This window comes from Doryrhamphus excisus, chromosome 3, assembly GCF_030265055.1.
Source record: "Doryrhamphus excisus isolate RoL2022-K1 chromosome 3, RoL_Dexc_1.0, whole genome shotgun sequence".
Classification (NCBI taxonomy): domain Eukaryota; kingdom Metazoa; phylum Chordata; class Actinopteri; order Syngnathiformes; family Syngnathidae; genus Doryrhamphus; species Doryrhamphus excisus.
In genome coordinates, this window is record NC_080468.1 from 27,126,206 (window position 1) to 27,145,863 (window position 19,658).

The following is a 19,658-nucleotide window of genomic DNA, read 5'->3' on the forward strand; positions in this document are numbered from 1 at the left end:
TGTCCTGAATACATATAGTAGAGGCGGTGTACACCCTGGACTGGGAGTATGGACACCCCTGATTTACAACCAGTTGATTGGCTCTTTGGTGTCACCTGTCTGATCTCCTGCCATCTCCTGTGAACTCTCGTAGTAGAACTCATCAAAGGAAGCCCATGACTGGTCAAAAGCGAGCGCAGACGATGGGGCTTCTGTTTGTTTTGAGCCACCAACATCAGCGATGGCACTTACTTGAGAGTTGGGGCTGCCGGTATAGCTGTATTCTGATGTGCTGATGTCAGCTAGATTGAGGGTGAGCAGAGTGTCTGTGCAGGGAAACGACACAGATGGAGCTTCTAAAATGTGCGTGTGATTGACGGTGCAAGGGAGAGACAAGTGGCGAGTGATGAACTTGTCAGTCAAGTCCTCCTGCGGCTGCCGGTGGATCTTCATGTGAGCGTTGCGCGACTGGATCTTGAAGAAAGTTCTGGAGTAGAAGAAGAAAGAAGTGATCGCTAGGTGCTTCATTACACTCGAAAAGAAAGTACCGCTTTGACTTACTTGCCACACTGCTTGCAAGGATAGCGTAACTCTTTCGACTTCTCCTCCTGCTTCTCTTGCTCTTTTTCTTTTCTCTGCTTGTCTCGGAGTTTCTTGTTATGATAGTAAAATTCCACACACTGGTGCACAGTCTTGGTCTTTACCTGCCACATTCAAACACAACACGTGCACACACAGGGGTATAAATGTATTTTTATAGTACAATACTTTCCTCCATCACTTAAAGGGGACCTATTATGCTTGTTCCACATTTCTGACCTATAAATTTTCATACGATACCAAAGTTAAATGAGGTTTGCGCATTTGGAAGTGGGCCCTGAACACTTTTGGGATGACTCAAAACACTTGGTTTCAAAGAGCGATGCAAAACTGTTTTTTTGTGATGTCACAGAAGAGCAGGCTTCTCATGGGCGTGGCTGTAGACGCGATACGCTTGCAGCCCTTCTCTGTTTACGATAACAAGCTCAAGCTAAAGTTATTGTAGTTGGTGATTCCCAGCAAGAGAAAAATATTGTCATCTGTCACTAGCATTTCAATCAGGACTGTTTTTGTGAACATGAACATGTAATATCTGTCAAACTGTTGCTGAAGCCAGAAGTAGTGCACTCTTGCCGGGAAAGTACTAATGTCGGACACGTTGTGTCCACGGAGGGAGAGAGAACCACAGTGCACACCCTCATGAACACAGTTGTCCCGCAAAATTGTCCACATTTCCACGACTAACGTTGTGCTAAGATTGTCTGCAGTTACTAAACACAGAATCCTCACTTCCAGCTCCGAAGCTCCACGGCACCAGCAGTGCATCTGACAAAGTGTGTCCGACAATGACTGCTCCTACTCAGACAGGTAAGGTGGACGCACCGCCCTTGCACCCCGGTTCTCCTGAGCTCCACAGCACCAGTGGTTGACCAGGCGAGGTTGGTGGAGCACCAGCGGTGCCTACTTTTTGAGTTAATACGCGTTAAAATGGTAAGTCAGGGGTCTCCAGCCAGTAGATCATGAGCTGCCTGGCTTTTATCATTTATTATGAACTGCTATACCTACTCAAGTAGAAAGTGTTGTTTACACTAGTCAGGAAGTAGTTTGGGAGTGTGACCAATCATAGCGGAGTGGGTGTGCCAGGGTGGACTCAATTAAAACAGACCATTTTGGCAGGAAGCACAAATCCAAGGAAATGCAGGTGGAATAAGTTTTAAGTGCAGGTTATTGTGTGTAGCTGCTCTATAGGAGTCCACAATTCAATACAAAGGGTCACAAAATTAGCATAATAGGTCCCCTTTAACATACCACACTCCTGATCAAAATTTTAAGACCAGTTGGAAAATTGAAAGAATTTACATTTTGTACTGTTGGATCTTAAGGAGGTTCTAAGTAGAACTTGAGAATTTTAAACTTCTTGAAAGGTCCTGAGGGTTATGGACCAAAAACGTTTTTAAAGGTTGTGTCTTGAGAGAGAACCAAACATGGGACAATGAAAGGAAGATGGATGATCTTGATGGTCCTGGTGGTTTCCAACATTACTGGCATTACGAGATCCCACCTGAGATGTTTTCCACATTGCACAGTGGAGGGGGCGCTATCATGACCTGGGGTGCTTTTTCCTTCAATGGAACACTGGAGCTTGGTCATAAAATAGTGATCAGGAGTATATGCCACACTCAACACAACAGAATAAAGAGGATTATGCATGTCACCATCACGATCATCAGTGTATGAAGTTGCATCATACCATTTGATGTATGCATGTAAAGTTTTTTCCACATCTGTTCAGCGCCATGTTGAAGTCACTCTTTTCACGCTCGCTCCAAAAATCGCTACCTGAATGGACAATAAGAGTAAACGAAGGATTATGAATAAAAATACATGAGCATTGCTCAGTCTCAATTCATTTATGCACTCAAAAGGCTAAGTGTAAGTATGCAGGTGGACACATTGAGACAAAGCCCATGTGCAAAATGAACTGCTTTGAATGGGCAATGCTGGTTATACTGCTATAAACGAGTTCTTCCTCAATCTCAAGTACACAACAAAAGGGGAGGAGAGGGGGCGTACGGCATACAAAGGCCGCCATTGTACACACAGTGGGAAACGGGCTCTCATTTTTTTTAACCACACAATGGTTTCTTCCACAAAAGTGTAAGTGCATGTTTAAATATCAAAGGAAGTTAAATGTTTACGGGCCTACGAGAGTAAAGATGCAGCCATTCAATGACGTGTGGTCATCCATGGGAAGCCAGGGTAGGACCTGGCATCATGACTATCAATAACGACAAGGCTAAATTAATGTTAATATTTGTCCTCTTTTCTGTCTTGTAAATGTATTTTCTGCATGATACCAATCATTCATTCATTCATTTTTTACCGCTTATCCTCATGAGGGTCGCGGGGGTGCTGGAGCCTATCCCAGCTGTCTTCGGGCGAGAGGCGGGGTACACCCTGGACTAGTCGCCAGCCAATCACAGGGCAAACAACCAAAGACAAACAACCATTCACACTCACATTCATACCGATGGACAATTTTGAGTCGCCAATTAACCTAGCATGTTTTTGGAATGTGGGAGGAAACCGAAGTACCCGGAGAAAACCCACGCATGCACGGGGAGAACATGCAAACTCCACACAGAGATGGCCGAGGCTGGAATTGAACCCTGGTCTCCTAGCTGTGAGGTCTGCGCGCTAACCACTAGACCCCGTGCCGCCTATGATTCCAATCATTTTCTTTTAATTTAATTTACACATTTCACAATCAAGTACAGGGCACTAGCTTCACTTCTAATAGTTGCATAAATATTTATTATACACCATGTCTTTTATTCATTAAATGTGTGACACCATTATTCTTGCTGATGGGACAATAAACTGCAGAGAATGTGAGGCCGAGAGTAGTCTGCCGCACCCTGAAGGGGCCATATGTGTAAATGGGACTCTAAAGGAGGCAGGGCTTCACCACACAATGCAAGCAATCAATGACAAATCCTCAGAGGTTACCCGAGTAGTGGTAGTCTCCTGTTGGCGAGGTGTGTGTTTGTAGTAGCATCTCCAAGGTGTCCTGTGCGGGGGGGGGGGGCAAAGAGAGAGCTCAAGTATGCAATGACTTTGCAAAAGACAGAAAAACAGACAGAGGATGCTTACTACTATGTTGCCTTTACAGGAATGCAGACAGTGCAGCGCTAGCTCTGTGTTACTGCCCCCTCCTGGTAGGCAGCTGGAACTACACATCAACAGCAACTTCTCCACTGAGCACACACATAAAATTGATTGTAGGTGAAGCTGATAAAAGCTGTTTTAACATGGCCGTGTCTCAATTAGCATTAAATTCAGTGTTGTTTACCTTGGTCTTGCAAGACGCGACTCTCCTCCAGCTCTCTCTGCGGCTGCCACAGCAACTCTTCACTATTCAGCATCTTGCCCGGTGATATTGTCCTGGACCCCCGGGAGGGGAGCTCCGCCTGGAACTCATTGCCTGTGTTGACCCGTCTGAACAGAGAAGAAGCTCTGTGATGCCATCATTGATGTTTAGAGGAGCATTCAACTTTTTCTCCTTACGCAGTCACATGACACTCCATCTTCGACTCATCTGAACAAACTGTATCCTCCTCTTGAAGATGGAGGGATTGAAGAGAGGAGTAGAGCCCTGTCCCTCTGCGGCCTGGGTTGAGGAGAGGTCGGGGGGTGTAGTGACCTCTCCTTGTGGCCTTTCCAGAGCGAAGTATGCTGGGAAATGGAGTTCCGGTATAGTATCGATTTGTCTGCAACAAGAGACAGCATTTTTTGTTGAGCATTTTAAAAAATGTGAAAATAAATACATAAATAAATGCACCCTAAATCAGGGGTCTCAAACTCAATTTACCTGGGGGCCACTGGAGCTAGGGTCTAGGCAAGGCTGGGCCGCATCAGGTTTTCCAAAAAAAAAAAAAAACACATTTATTAAAAACAGAAAAATATACAAACTTTTTTTGATTTTCTACAAGAAAAGCTCTGATAAAACATTCCACTGTTCTCAAATATCTTAATTTTTATTTTTCTGCACAAAATAAGATGAAAAATAAATAAACAAATCAAGAATAAAGAAAATCAATCAATCAGTAATAAATAAATATAATAACAATAATAAAACGGCAAATAATAAAAACTTAAGAAACCACATATAGTTGGTGGGTAGACATTTTTTTTTTTTCAGATTAAAATTAACAAAGCATTATTAAGCCTTGTAGACATGACAAAACACGACTATAGTCACATTTATACTCTTTTTATTTACAACATATTGCGCAACTGCAGGGTCTTGAGACACATGCTAACTCGCAAACTAGAGAGCTAGCGACCTAAACGGTAGCCTTTAAGTTTTTTCCTTTAAACCTAAATAGCCAAAAACTTACCACTTCCACACGGATAGGGAGGATAACTATTAACAGTTATTTAACCTTTAACATGAACATTAATCAAACGTAATAATTTTTTCTGGGTACATGATACCATACAGCATCCATATCAAACTAACATTAAACTTTCATATCAAGGCGGGGGCCTCAAACTAGTGTCCTGTGGGCCACATTTGGCCCGCGGGCCGCGTGTTTGAGACCCCTGCCCTAAATTGTTACCACAGGTTCACGCCGGATCAGAAAATGGTCCCTTTCCGCCGCTTCACCATGGTGAGGTGAATGTGATGTGGCGAAGTGTGGTCGGAACACCGACTTGGGATGTGAAAAGGCTAAAAAAAAAAACAAAAGTCATAAGAGTATGGAACGCATGTGTTCACTTTCATAATCATAATTGCTGTTTTAAAAAGCCAAACATAGTGTTTAGCGTTTAGCAAACTAAATGCACACGCTGGCTCTTACATGTGATGCTGTGATAGTCCCCAGCAGGTGAAGCTCTCAGGTTGTCATCCATGCTGTTTGCTCTGTCCGCCACCACAGGAAGCTGCCACATCACGCTGGAGTAAAGAGACGACAGGGATGGAAAGCGGGCTGCAAAAAAGTCCAACGCTTCTCCTTCTGGTGAGGGACTGGTGAAGTTCATCATGGCGGATGGTAAAGGTGTGTGCGGAGGATTAAACACTGAGGACCGGAAATAAGAGGATGCAGGAGAGACACACTTCTGGTTTAAGTCTTTCACAACCTCAGATTCCAGAATGGGTCGACAAGACTCTCTGTGGATATCCTGTGGGAAAATTCTCCTTCGCCGTGAGAGGAAAGCATCCGAGAAAGAGTCCAGTTTCTGAGGTGCTGATGTTTGAGGAAGACTTGAAGGCAAAATTTGGCTTTGGCCTACTGAAGACGAAAGGATCCATGGAGGTTGGTCCATGTCTTCACGTGAGCACCCATAATCCCAATCACTTTCAGCACTGCTGGATTGCTTAAAAGTATGGAGCATATCCCTGAAGTACATTCTCCTCAGTTTGTGGGAGGAGCTGTTATAAATATGGTTGTCACATCCAATAGAATTGTTTACATTGCAGTGACTATCCAAATTGCTGTAAATGTCCTCACTGGACTCCCAGCTTTTCTTTGCTTTATCGCCGCTGTCAAACCACGCGTCAACAAAGTTCTCACCCGCATCAATGCCTTCTCCATGTGTGTCCCCTGTTCTCCTCCAAGAAGGAAAGGATGTCGCTCTACTTCCATACTGCTGGAAGGAGTCCACCTCAGGTGGCGTGATATGGAAGGACGCATGAGGAGGATGGAGATTGGTAAAGGAGTAAGCGGATGAAAGGTCCTCCATGGTGTTTAGCTAGGAAAGATGCAGACATTTGTTAAGTATTTGGACAAAAATATATCATGTGAGTATCTGGGTCCACTTTTGTCCCTCAAGGTATTACTACACAAAACATGTATGATGCTGGAATGTACATGGTCATAGTTGAGCTGGACCACATATCTGTGATGGTGGAGTAAAATGCAAATATTGAAAAATGCATATTGAAAGGTAGCATTTCTTTCATGTGACGAGCGACACCGTCTGTGAGCGCGCACCACTTTGCACTGCTCATATTTCCTTTGCCGACCAAACACCTTTGTAAGCTTCTTAACCTGTGGCATTCGGCTTACAAACCATTGCTGTTGTACCCTCATTCATTTTAGCATTTGCTTGCTAACTTGCTGGGAATCTGTCTGTAGCATATCCACTCACTGGTACAAAGACCTTGAATAGATGACAGGGGGGTTCACTCTCTCTGTTCATTCCACTATAGACACATGCAGGGTGAACCCTCTTGTCATCCAGCCTGTGTGGTTAAAAAGAGTCGAGGAAAAAAAACATGTCAATTTATCGAGGCCAGCAAAATTATCAACATTGTTTTTGCTAATCATTTGATTAATCGATTTACTATCAATTATTGTGACAGGCCTACTTAACCCTCTCAGTTTTCATCATTTGTTCACTTCCTGTATTCAACATTCACCCTTTAACAATTTGTTCATTTTCTACCGCTTTTTCCTCACGAGGGTCGCGGGGGGTGCTGGAGCCTATCCCAGCTGTCTTTGGGCGAGAGGCGAGGTACACCCTGGACTGGTGGCCAGCCAATCACAGGGCACATATAGACAAACAACCATTCACACTCACATTCATACTTATGGACAATTTGGAGTCATCAATTAACCTAGCATGTTTTTGGAATGTGGGAGGAAACCGGAGTACCCGGAGAAAACCCACGCATGCACGGGGAGAACATGCAAACTCCACACAGAGATGGCCGAGGGTGGAATTGAACCCTGGTCTCCTAGCTGTGAGGCCTGCGCGCTAACCACTCGTCCCAGGCAATCCAAAGAGTGCAAAAAAATAGCTTGCGTAATCTGCAGAGCCCCAAATGAATATGTTTAAAATAATTCAACGCAATGAAAGAATAAGAGAAGTTATGCTAAAGCAAAGCCATATCTGCACAGCGTCATGTTGATCTTTCTGTTCCTAAAGAGGCCAGCAAGTGAGCAAAAACCAGTAGAACTGCACAAAAAACGGACTAAAGTTGACTTACGCTTATTAGCACATTTTTACTCACCAGTTTTTGTGGTTGTTCTTTCTGACTCTGCACCACATTTCCTCTGTCAGCCTTTCACATCATCACGTCTATATGGATCTGCCTGTGTGGACCTCGATCACACACACACACACACACACACACACACAGACGAGCACAGTGTCACGCATAACTAACACAAAGGTACACACACACAGCAAACACACATTGTTCACATACACACTTGGACACAGGTGTCACAGCAGTGGTGTAGTGATGCTGTCGCTCTGGGTCGTCGTGGTAACCACATCCTGAGGAAATGAACGCTGATGGATCTCCCTGCCTCTCTGCTATCTTTAACTCTATATGCCCCCCCCACACACACACACATCTACCACTCTTTCCATCACATAGTTTGTTTCATTTTTGTTTGCTTCTACTTTGCACTCGTTTCTTACTGTATGAAGCCAAACCATTTCAATGTACTGTATATAAACAGTATATTAGGGTTATTTAATCATGATTAATCACATGTGTCCACAGTTAACCCTGAATTAATCACAGATAGAAAGATGTTTTATGTTTAAAAGTAAGGATAAAAAAATGATTTTTTTTTACACAACTACGATAAGGACATACATTTTGGAAACATTATTTTGTTGACATCTGCATCTCAACACATTCTTACATTTCACCTCTTCAGCATTCACACACAATTTCTATAGAAGCTGTCATCTGTACTTGTTATTAGAGGTCTACACGGCTGTGCTTTTCCTTGGCCGCCCCGCCCCACAGCCGTGGCACGACAGCAACAGCCGTCCACAGCCGTGGTGAGATTTGAGCGGCCAGCCGTCAGCCGGCCAAACAAGCGCAAAAATTAAATTTTTTTTAAATTAAACTTTTCAGCTCAAGATAGTATAAATTGTGTGAAAAAGATGATATAAGGAAGGATTATGGACAATATAGGTGACCTTTCAAGAAACAAATGAGGCTATCAATATTTATTTATTTTATATATTAGTTTTCCATAGCCGTGGCCACAGCCGTGGCCATGTTCTTGAGATTTCTTCAGCCCGAGGAGTCCGGCCAGCCGTGGGTCCAGCCGCTCCATGTAGACCTCTACTTGTTATAGTCATCAAATGATCAAGAAAATATGTTTTCACCTGACCTGAGTGTTTACTTTCTAATTCTAATTCATACAGTCCAGCAAAGGGAAGCCTCTGTGGAGTCGCCTGCCAACACACCAACCAAACCCACAAACACACACACACACCTTTAACACAACTACACTAGGACAGGTACCACCTGTTGATGCGTGCTTATCTGTGAACACCTTACACTGGTTCTGATGCATCAAATACATACGCTCTAAAAGGTAATTCAGAGTATCTGCAATATTGTTTGTTGGTTCAAAGCAATTTCAAATTAAGTTGTCATAACTAAGAAAGACGAATGGAAATTGTTGCGTTGATTTTTTTTGTTGAGGCTAAACATTTATTTTTTGAGTGTAGAGGAGTGAAGGCTGGAATTAAATAGCTTCCTCAAAGTGTCTCCATATTTATTTCAGTGGGCAGGGTCATGGGGAAGTGAGGTGTTTGCATGTTAACAACTTGGTATTTGGTAACCCCGCGGGAAAGGTTTCTAAAGGTCACATTGTGCCAGCATTGACAGAACCAAATGCACGGCCACTCAAACCGAGAGTCAGTCGAGAGGTTTGGTTCTCGCTTTTGTCACCTTCAAATTTCCCCTATGACCCCACATTAACACAGCGGCCTTGAATTAGTTTGTAGTTATTAGTTTGTACACCCTGAACTGTCTCTGACTTGCTCTCTTTGACATTTTGCATGCAACGTCACATTTTTCATGCACTTAATAGCTACAAAAAATGAAAACTTGTTCTCCTGAAAAGAAGGATACTAAGAAACTAGTGCTATCAGCACTTAATGGTACTTTTGCAGCGGCACTAAAATAAGTGCAATAGCACGGCTACTGGTTTATAGGAGCGGATGAAAAGGATGAAGCGTGGGAAGGCACTTGGTCCTATTGGCATACCTGTGGAGGTATGGAAGTGTCTAGGAGAGGTAGCAGTATAGTTCCTGACCGGGTTGTTCAATAGGATCTTAGATGGTGAGAAGATGCGGACTGTAAGACTGTGGTAAGATGTGCTGTAGGTGTGACAGAAGAGGTGGAGGTGGGACTGCATCAGGGTTCACCTTTTCTGTTTGCTAAGGTGATGGACAGGCTGACAGTTGAGGTTAGACAAGAATATTTGCAGATGACATTGTTATTTGTTGTGAGAGTAGGGAACAGGTGGAAGAGATGCTAGAAGAATGGAGGTTTGCCCTGGAAAGGAGAGGAATGAAGATTGGACGGAGTATATGTGTGTGAATGAGAGGGACCAAAGTGGAAGAGTGAGGTTACAGAGAGAAGAGATACAGAAGGTGGATTTTAAGTACTTTAATTTTAAGTACCTGGGTTCAACAGTTCAGAACAATGGAGATTGTGAAAAGGAGGTGAAGAAGCAAGTACAGGCAGGATGGAACGGGTGGAGAAAAGTGTCAGGCGTGATGTGTGATAGAAGAGTTTCAGCTAAAATGAAAGGAAAGGTATACAAAACTGTGGTGAGACCAGCCATGTTGTTTGGTCTGGAGACAGTGCCACTGAGGCAGGAAGCAGAACTGGAGGTAGCAGAGATGCGGCTACTGAGGTTCATATTGGGAGTGACCAGGATGGATAGGATCAGGAACAGGTACATCAGAGGGACATTACATGTTAGAGACCTTGGAGATAAAGTCAGAGAGGCCAGACTGAGATGGTTGGGACATGTCCAGAGGAGAGATAGTGAATATATTGGTAGAAGGATGCTGCGTTTAGAGCTGCCAATTAGGAGGCATAGAGGAAGACCAAAGATGGGACTTATAAAGTGAAGGAGGACATGAGGGCAGTTGGTGTGAGACCTTTAAATCAATTGCCTGTGATGTCTGTCACACAACACACTACAAATGAGTCAGTACAGAACTTTCTGTTTATTTCCAATGACACTTTTCAACTCTTTTCTTCTTCTCTTACTGTCATGGTAACAAAGCCAAACTTCTTTTTTAGAATGGAATGTGTAAATATGTATTTTCACAGAGTGCACATCTAAAATGACAACAGTCCAAAATAACACCCCCTCCCCAAAGTTGTAACAACTGGCCATATGCTTTGCTATATTTGTCATTTGTTGTTTAGACAAATTATGTAAAATGTGTAAAGAAAGGTTCTGTAGCCACCTTTATTCTTAAAGCATCAGATTGACTCATCTCCTGGTGACTTTCTTGCAGCTTGGCGCCATCTTCAGCCTGTGTAAGGGAAGTGCAGAAGAACACCTTGTCCGGGTCCCACTGTGATTTTGTCTAGGGGTACTGTGGAATCCACCTCCAGTTCTGGATCGGTGGACATCTTTACTGTTGCAGATTCTGGCAACTCGACTCCTTCTGCAGAAAATTAAGAAAACGTTCAAAGAAAACGCTAAATCAAAATGAGGACTGAAAAATCGGTAGGACTTGCCTGTTTGCGGCAGTTTGAATTGGAGCATCTCCGGCGCATTGCCCCAGTTCACCGCCGTGATGAATCTGTCGCTCTGGTCCCACAGGCGTAGGAAAGAGAGGGAGGTGGCGGACGACTGGAGAGAGTAGTAATCGCCGTGGAGGAGGGAGCGCTCTTTACCTCGAAGGTCACTGAGGGATTTGAACCATTTCCTCACTGCTATGTATTCTTTGCGCTGAGCCTGTGTATGGTAGGATGGAGAACATGTATATATAAATAAAATAGAGAGTTAAAAAGCACACAATTCCTTAAATTGTGGTTACCTCTGAAGTCTCGTTGACAGCAGCTCCTTCCTGTGGCTCCGTCTCAATGTCCCAGACCATCTTGGGAGGCTCGTCACCCTGCATCTGGAGGCCGATTTCATCACCATAGTTGAACACGGGCGTACCGGGCATGGTGAAGAGCAGCAGCTGGTAGAGGCGAATCAGAGCTTGAGATGCAGCCCGTTTGGATAGCTGGTCCCGTTGGGCGGCGCCAAGACCCCAAGCCAGACTTCGCTGATGAGGGTGCAGGCTGTCTAAGGCATTGATGCGCTCCCCGCCTGTGGACACCAGCACCCAATGAGTCCCTTACACTATTGCAACTGCATTGCAAGAACATACTGAGAGAGGACACTGTGACAAGTAGTGGTGATCTACCTTGACTTCTGGTGCTGAGCAGGTCTGACAGCACCAGATCAGCGCTGGAGGTATTGACCAGCTGGGACAACTCGGTGGCAGAAACACCTTCAGCCACGCCCATCAGTAGCCTGACAGAATCAAAACAGAAATTATTTTTCTCTCCTGAAAGTGTCCACTAGAGGTCACTTTGAAGCAGCTTCTGCTCATCTCACTCTAGCCCTCCACAATACAGTAGACCCCCGCATAAAGCATACATATCACATGCATTCACTTTCTCAGCACACTAAATACACGTTGGACAACACTATATTAACGGCAAACAAATAAAACTTGTAAAGGAAGTATTGACAAAATTAAATACAATCATGTCTAATTGTGTCTTGTAGATGGAATTAAGTTTGGAATACAGGAGTCCCTTGCAATATCACAATTAGATTATCGCTCTACTGTGGTACTTCAAAAATTAATTTAAATGATACTATAGCGTATTAGTTCAAAAATATTGAAAGAGGTAAAGGTATATTAAAAAAAAGGTATATAGCGGCCTGCACTGTGACCAAGCGGTTAGCGCACAGGCCTCACAGCTAGGAGACTTGAGTTCAATTCCACCCTCAGCCGTCTCTCTGTGGAGTTTGCATGTTCTCCCCGTGCATGTGTGGGTTTTCTCCGGGTACTCCGGTTTCCTCCCACATTCCAAAAACATGCTAGGTTAATTGGCGACTCCAAATTATCCATAGGTATGAATGTGAGTGTGAATGGTTGTTTGTCTATATGTGCCCTGTGATTGGCTGGCCACCAGTCCAGGGTGTACCCTGTCTCTCTCGCCCAAAGACAGCTGGGATAGGCTCCAGCACCCTGTGACCCTTGTGAGGATAAGCAGTAGAAAATGAATGAAAGGTATATAGCCAGTGATATTCTGTAATTGAAACATGACATTAGCAATCGGCCATGCCATGCCGGACATGAATGGGGGAAAATAACTTCTCCCATTCGGTGTGGAAGTGGTACATTTTTGGCTTTTTTGTCCTTCTTCCCACTTGGTTTTGAACCCTTTAAGTGTAGACCAGTTATTAAACTGGAGGCTAACTGTTGTTAAAGAAAAATGGCAGTGTAAAGGTGTAATGGGGTATCATTTCATGCCTACAGAGCTCTAACGGTAGTGGTTGTATTTAAAAAGTCTTTCTATGCTTTTGTTTTTCTATGTTCTACTGTTCTACTGTGCAAACAAAACCCCCTCAGAGCTGGAATGCTTTTCATCTCCATATCCAAGTGAACTTTCCCACAAGTCCCCCCCCCCCACTCCTGTCCACATTGTAGCACATCCACACATACTTTATTCTGTTTGCTTACTTCTTGGCATCCTCCGTGTCATTTCCCTGGACAGCGCCCTGCAGGCCAGACCAATCCACAGCATTGGCGGCTGAGGCGAGGCCAGAAATCTTGATGCCATCAATACCCAGACCAAGCCAATGCTTTGCCGCAGCCTGTAAGACAACGGGAGCACTTTTTTTAAAGCCTGGGGGACGCAGCAAAAAGGTCAGTTTGAATAAAAGCACAGATGCATGACAATTCCTACCTGGACATCATTCACGACATTGTTGAGGTCATTGTCGCTGAACCATGGAGATGCTCCCGGATAGTTTGGAGTCAAGTCGAGCACCACAGAAATACCTGAAAGGACGAGGAATGGTCTTAACGACAATGAAATAGTGCAGTCACAATGCAGATTAAAAACATTGTTTTTTATTTTTTTCCACTCCGAAATTGTCACCTCAAACCAAGGTGCTACTAAACTATTCATGAGTGGTCTCGGGTGGAACACCTTCAAACATTGGGGGGGGGGGGTCTACTGTTTTAAGTATAAATAAGTAATGTATGAGCACCCACCCTTCTTATGGGCCTTTTCCAAGACAATAAGCATGTCCTCCTCGCTTCCCTGAGTAGGGTCGATCTGTTTCAAGTCCAAAGTGTTTGGCTGGTCAGCCTGCACCGTATGAACAGGCCCGAGGACCAAACCTTTCACCTTCAGCTGGTTGACGTTGTCCAACTTCTTCTCCACACCTGCACACACCCATGAAAAGAAGAAGTTTGTGGGACTGGAGCAAAAAAAAAAAGGAAGACACTGCTGCTTTGTTTCAGTGTTGACATAAGACAGGAACATGTGAACAATCCCTTCAAACCCTCTGGAGGCCATGTGAGCACAAAAAGATCCTTTATGGGAGAACCAGTCATGCGTGTTGCTGCTATTGGTTGGAATTCTGCCAGGTCCCTCTTGCAAGCAGCCCCAGCCCCCACTTCGCTAAACTCCCAACTCTTGAAAGAGAACTTGCTATACCTCTTTGGCTCCAAATTAGACTCATACATTTAGCTATGTGTGCGTGTGTGACATGGCTTTCAATGTCAGAGCAGGAAGATAATGCTTGCAGCACATTTTTGTTACAACCAACCCCTCCCCCACCACTGTGAAAATAATATTTTCTCAGTCAATTAATCGAGTAACTGGTGAAGCTCTAGACTGACCAAATCAATATAAAGCAAACACACTGTTGTTCCGCTTACTGTGAAACTCACAGTTAGACTGAGAAGCCGGTGCTGAGGTTGCTTAACATCCAGCTGATATGAGAGCACATGATATACTGACTCAGTGTCTTTTAGTCCTTGAGACACTCCACTTTGTCAGCAGTTTCGTATCGAGGCAGCTGAAACCTGAGCTTTGTCACAAGAATTAGCTAAGAGATAGCCAAAGATACCACCACTGACTTGCTTGTACTGGTTTGAAATGGAGGGCGCAGTGACGAGGTTAAAAAAGGAATCAAATTAGTGACGTGTTAGTACCTTTCAATCCATCCGAGAAAGCCTGCAGGTCAGATATCTGGTACAAAGGACCCATGTTCCACCAGTTCATCTCCGGAATGGGTTTGCAGCGTGGAGCCCGAACTATGATGACGATGGCTCCAGCCAGCATGCCCACCCAACCCAGCCAGAAGAGGATGAGCAGCACCCAGCGGGTCCGCACCCATCTGAAGACATAGGACTGGAATTTAGTTTTACTGATCTTAAAAGAATTAAAAACACTTCTTACTAATTAACTCTTACCCTGGAGTGCCTGCAACCTTCATGAGTTCCTCTTTGGACAGTCCAGTGAATGCAACATCCTCATCGGGAACCTTCACTTTGACGCTGCCATTCTTCTCTCCTCCAACCGCCTGGCCATCCCCGGTCATGGGCTGCTTCTCAGGGTCCAGCTCGTTGAGCTCCACATCCTTCATGTCCACCTCTGAGTCCTTGCTCATCTTTAGTCTACATTCCAGGGTGGAAGTACACCGATTTAAGTAAGGGATTCATCATTGACATTGACACATTCAGTGCACATCGTAAAGGTGACTTCAATGCTAAAGTCTAATTATGAATAGACTTTGAAGCAGCTTTATAGGCGCACTGCAAATGTATAAACAAATGTTAATTATTTTTGTGGTAGCTGACTAATATACTTATCTAGACTGACGCGTAATGGTTTTTTTTTCCAAGTTACGAGATAACACGCTACTAATGCAGGAAAAGGTCACCACCCGTCTGACGTAATGAGCCGTGAACGTTGCATGATTCGTGTGGCTAGCTAGCCGGCTAACAAGCTGGATCTAAGCGGCGTAAACAACTTTGTTTACCATAAAAGCAATTTTATACATTTTCTAAAAGCCAATATGTTTGGCAAGACTATTAAAGTGCTGTAACTGTGAGTTTTGATTATTATTTATTTCATTTCAGTTTGCCTGTATTACAGGCAAATTTACACTATTGTAAAACAAAGACGACTATGTTTCGAAAAAACATACACACACAGACATATGTACATATATATGTATACACACAACTACGGGGTAGCAATGAAATTGTTATTTTATGCACATAAAGGGTGTTTAATTTGTTTTTTTGGTTGGTATTCTAAGATTATGAAACTTTCATCATCACGTGCACAAACGAAGCTAAAGCACACGTTAATTTAAAACAAGTAATGCAATAAATACGATAAATAAAACATGGCTATTTACCTGTATGTTGCAAATGATAATCCCTCCCGTTTGGTGATTATTTATAAGACTACGTTCTACGTAGTTTCTTGTAATCTACTTACAACAGAGCTCAGTGCGATTTTATGTAGTGACTCTGCGGGCCACTCCGCCTCCAGTGGGAGGTCCTAGTAGCTGGATGATACATATGTCGATACCATTGAACCCAAGGATAATACCCGTATCAGCTCAATACTAGTGTGATTACATCCGTGTTTTTAATTGTTTCTGTTTTAATTTGATTATGGCCAAAAATTAAAGACAAAATCATGAAATGAGCTTGAAAAATATTAGTATTGGCATCAGCAAAACTGTCTCTATTGTTACCTGCTATCGAACCGACATCAGAACTTGCAGTATCGCCCAACCGTAGTGGCGGGTGACTCCAACTACCCAGAAAACAGCTTTCACTCTTAGTAAAGTGTAAAAAAAAACAACAAAAACTATGATAACCGTGTCGATTAACAGCTGCCAAACCATACGATGATTATAAAGATATCATCATATCTGTGTCGTCTGCTTTCTTTGTTTACTTTTACCCAAATTGTACAAGACAAAACAAGAAAAACAGGTCTTAAATATGTGCCTTTCCTCAATCTGAAAAGGGGATGAAAATTGACCCATTTTTCTGTTAAAGTGCTTGGCAATGACCAACAATGTTGAGATGTAATCACAAGTTTCAATCAAAAGTTTGATTAACTCTAATTAAGTCGTTTACATTGCTGCTTGCAACTCTTTCATATCAGTGGGTCTTCAATTGTATTCACTCTGATGACATTACACTCACAGTCAAGCAGCCAACAATTAAATGAAAGTAATATGGGCCCACCAATATTAGGGGGAGTAAACATGTTCCAAGCAGATGCGAGTGCATCCAAGTCAAGATCCTAAAATAACTGTTTACACTCGCTGTAGGAGTGGAGCTACAGTTATGGACACGCTTCTGGGAAAAAGACCCCCATGGAAGCTGATGTGTCCATGCAGTTTGAATGCAGCGCCTGTATACATTGCATACTGTTCTAGAGGGAGGATGTGTTATTAGATGCAAAAAGATGATGTGGAAATTCACACCCAGTGTTGTGAAAAAAGTTTTTCGCCCTTTCTGATGTTTTTTTGCATGTTTGTCACACTTAAATGATTCACACCATGAAACTAAAAGTGAAAAAGCGATTGTCCCTGAAACATAATAACTAGTTGGGCCCTTATAGCAACAACTAATTAATTAATCCTTATAGCAACAACTAATTAATTAATCCAAGTTGGTTTCAGCTTGAGATCACAAACAATCATTCTCCTTCAGGATTTTTTGGTAGACAGCAGAATCCATGGTTTCATTTATCACAGCAAAACAGCCCCAGACCACTACACTGCCACCACCATATTTTACTGTTAGTACAATGCTTTTTTTTATGTGGCGTTACTTTTATGGCAGATGTAATGGGACACACATCTTCCAAAAAGTAAAATTTTTCTGTCATCAAACCACAGAGTATTTTCCCAAAGGTCTTTTCCAGCAAAATTGAGACAGGACGTTTTTTTTTCAGTAGTGGTTTTGGTCTTGGAACTCTGGCATGGTGGTCCTGAGCCCTGCAGTTCTTTGAATGTTGTTGTGGGGTCTTTAGTCCTTGGGTTAATTTTGGTTGGGCGCTCACTCCTGGGAAGGTTCACCACTGTTCCATGTTGTTGCCATTTGTGCATAATGTGGTTAGCTGGAGTCCCAAAGCTTTTTCTGCTTTTCCAGATTGACAGATCTCAATTGATCTCAGTTATGTTTTAACAAGGAGACAATCACTTTTTCACACTGGGCCGGGTCGGTTTGAATTTTCTTCTTCCTTAATGAAAAGTCTCATTCAAAAACTGCATTGTGTGTCCCGTGGTGTTGTCATTGTCATTTAAACTTTTAATTTCTTTAACGATCTGAAACATTTAAATGTGACAAAAAATAAGTCAAACACTTTTTCACACCACTGTGTATGGTTTGGAGGGCCTATTTAGTCTGTCTTTTGGGACTGTGACAGTCATACTTGTCCTGCAGACTGCAGCATATATTTGGCCTCCTCATGTGTTTTATTGCCTGTAATTAATTGTGCATGTGAGGGTGTATCAAAAGTAACATGTTACTAGGCAATGACACCTCCAAGAAGGCAAACACTTGCCATCTGTTGCTGTTTTTAACTTGTATGTGTGCTTGGCAGTCGTGCTGTAAAAGAGCTGCTGACTCATAACGTGCATGTGGCCTTGGAGGAAACTGACTCTGTTTTGGGGGGCAAAGGAAGGCAGGAAACAAAAGGCTGAGCCAAAAGAAAGAAGGGGAAAGGGCATGAGCACTGAAGGGGGCATGGCTGCATAAACATGTTTATGAGTTTGGGGTGCAGTACCGTTTGGCACACAATTTGCAGTGTATTGCATAGATAGATGATAGAAACACAGTAAGCCAAGCAGATCATGTGTCTGGATAGACTGGATAGTTTACTTCTCACGTGTGTCCAGCATTTAAAACATGACTTGAGGGGGTTGGGACACTTGGCAGTAAAATGTTTACCACTCCAGACCAGCATGATTAGCATGCTTGTTGGTGTGGTATTGGCAGGAGCGTTGGGGGGAGCGTTATCTTTCAATGCCACTGTGCACAGTAGAAAGGGAAAAAAATGCCAGATAGTTTAGCCTTTTTGCATTGACACCAAACTATACATCAATCTTTCAGTAAAGATTCAATTCTAGAGAAAAATAATATTGCTAAAGTGATTAAAAAGGCACAACCACACTCTTAAAAAGCTTATTTCATTATGTATGATGAGTATATACTAAAGGTCTAGCTCTGGGAGGACGCACGTGAAGGCACACATGCTGAGCCTCACTATAAATTCCTGTCTGATCTTTCTGTGGGAGTTTGTTTTGCAAGCCAGCACAGCATAGGTTTAAAAAAAAAACACTCACACAATGGACCAGTTTAGACTGGCCTGCTCTGATGGCTCTGCTTTCAAGTAATTCTTTGTAGAAACAGACTAACCTTTACGGGTCAGACTGGAGAACAATTCAGTCTCCAAACAAGGACACCACTTATTTAGTCAGCTGTTTCTAACTTTTACGTAACACAAACGGAGAAAGTCAAGAGCATGCAATCAAGCAGTGTAATTTTATGTCTTTATGGTCACTGATAGCAGAGGGCTGTTGTACATTAACTTATTATGCAAGTACATGTATATAGGATATTCATTTACACTCAATGCCTATGGCCATCAAAGTGCGGTTGAACGTTTAAATTCGGCACCCTACTTTATATTTGTACTTAAAAACATATGACTGTAGATATCCATCCACTATAAAGAAGGTATATTAAATAATAGCTTCCACCCTCGTATCAACAGCAGAGTGGCGCAGCGGAAGCGTGCTGGGCCCATAACCCAGAGGTCGATGGATCGAAACCATCCTCTGCTATGTTTTCTTTATTTTTACAATAAAAGTTGTCCTCATAATTTTGTTAATTTTTAGGAGTTAAGCACTAATATATAATGAACTAATATATTTAGATTGTGCGAACCAGGATGGCACCAAGTTATAAATTTGTCGGTCGTTCGATTCCCAGCCAGGAAGGCTGTAGCCTACCAAAACTCTTGCTTTTAACTCGCTGTGCTACCGCTGATAGGAAAAAGCCGACAGTGGAAAAAATCATCTATTTATATGTCATTTTAAACATATCCTTTCGGCGAGTCAACTGTCACGACAGTCCCTAACCTGAGCTCTAGCGACATCAAGTGGAAATATACTTCACTATAGCGAGGTTATAGATTATGAGATCATATTTTATTTATGTACAGGTAGATTAATCAAACATACGGAAACATTGACAAATAATGTACTGTAGATACATTTCAAGAAGAGCAATAA

At 42.9% G+C, this 19,658-nt stretch overlaps 3 protein-coding genes across 3 annotated transcripts; all 3 read right to left on the reverse strand.

The window, feature by feature from the left end:
- On the reverse strand, nt 1-4,228 carry LOC131126209 (transcriptional-regulating factor 1-like). Its single transcript, XM_058068491.1, has 7 exons — nt 4,087-4,228; nt 3,872-4,017; nt 3,673-3,776; nt 3,529-3,589; nt 2,270-2,358; nt 541-683; nt 1-466 (listed from the first exon to the last, which is right to left on the reverse strand). Exons 1-7 carry the CDS (start codon nt 4,104-4,106, stop codon nt 64-66), a joined length of 966 nt encoding a protein of 321 aa, XP_057924474.1. The 5' UTR covers nt 4,107-4,228; the 3' UTR covers nt 1-63.
- A 696-nt stretch (nt 4,229-4,924) lies between these two features.
- On the reverse strand, nt 4,925-7,694 carry LOC131126213 (uncharacterized). The gene is made up of 3 exons (XM_058068494.1): nt 7,538-7,694; nt 5,382-6,273; nt 4,925-5,251 (listed from the first exon to the last, which is right to left on the reverse strand). The coding sequence occupies exons 2-3, from the start codon at nt 6,262-6,264 to the stop codon at nt 5,130-5,132; spliced, it is 1,005 nt and encodes a 334-aa protein (XP_057924477.1). The 5' UTR covers nt 6,265-6,273; nt 7,538-7,694; the 3' UTR covers nt 4,925-5,129.
- Nucleotides 7,695-10,502: 2,808 nt separating this feature from the next.
- slc3a2a (solute carrier family 3 member 2a) lies at nt 10,503-15,918 on the reverse strand. Its single transcript, XM_058067049.1, has 10 exons — nt 15,753-15,918; nt 14,800-15,003; nt 14,539-14,723; nt 13,591-13,764; nt 13,280-13,374; nt 13,054-13,187; nt 11,722-11,831; nt 11,347-11,624; nt 11,045-11,264; nt 10,503-10,971 (listed from the first exon to the last, which is right to left on the reverse strand). Exons 2-10 carry the CDS (start codon nt 14,994-14,996, stop codon nt 10,832-10,834), a joined length of 1,533 nt encoding a protein of 510 aa, XP_057923032.1. The 5' UTR covers nt 14,997-15,003; nt 15,753-15,918; the 3' UTR covers nt 10,503-10,831.
- Nucleotides 15,919-19,658: the final 3,740 nt, after the last annotated feature.

What these genes read in the sequence shown, in the direction of transcription:
- LOC131126213 (XM_058068494.1), bottom strand. Translation starts at nt 6,264, where the DNA reads ATGGAGGACCTTTCATCCGCTTACTCCTTTACCAATCTCCATCCTCCT. An exon ending in GGACTATCACAGCATCACAT is followed by an intron (nt 5,252 to 5,381) that starts GTAAGAGCCAGC and finishes TTTTTTTTTTAG; the next exon opens with CCTTTTCACATCCCAAGTCG.
- slc3a2a (XM_058067049.1), bottom strand. Translation starts at nt 14,996, where the DNA reads ATGAGCAAGGACTCAGAGGTGGACATGAAGGATGTGGAGCTCAACGAG. An exon ending in GACACGGAGGATGCCAAGAA is followed by an intron (nt 11,832 to 13,053) that starts GTAAGCAAACAG and finishes TGATTCTGTCAG; the next exon opens with GCTACTGATGGGCGTGGCTG. An exon ending in CTGTCAACGAGACTTCAGAG is followed by an intron (nt 11,265 to 11,346) that starts GTAACCACAATT and finishes TACCATACACAG; the next exon opens with GCTCAGCGCAAAGAATACAT.
- LOC131126209 (XM_058068491.1), bottom strand. Translation starts at nt 4,106, where the DNA reads ATGGAGTGTCATGTGACTGC. An exon ending in ATGGAGTGTCATGTGACTGC is followed by an intron (nt 4,018 to 4,086) that starts GTAAGGAGAAAA and finishes TTCTCTGTTCAG; the next exon opens with ACGGGTCAACACAGGCAATG. An exon ending in CCTTGCAAGCAGTGTGGCAA is followed by an intron (nt 467 to 540) that starts GTAAGTCAAAGC and finishes CTTCTACTCCAG; the next exon opens with AACTTTCTTCAAGATCCAGT.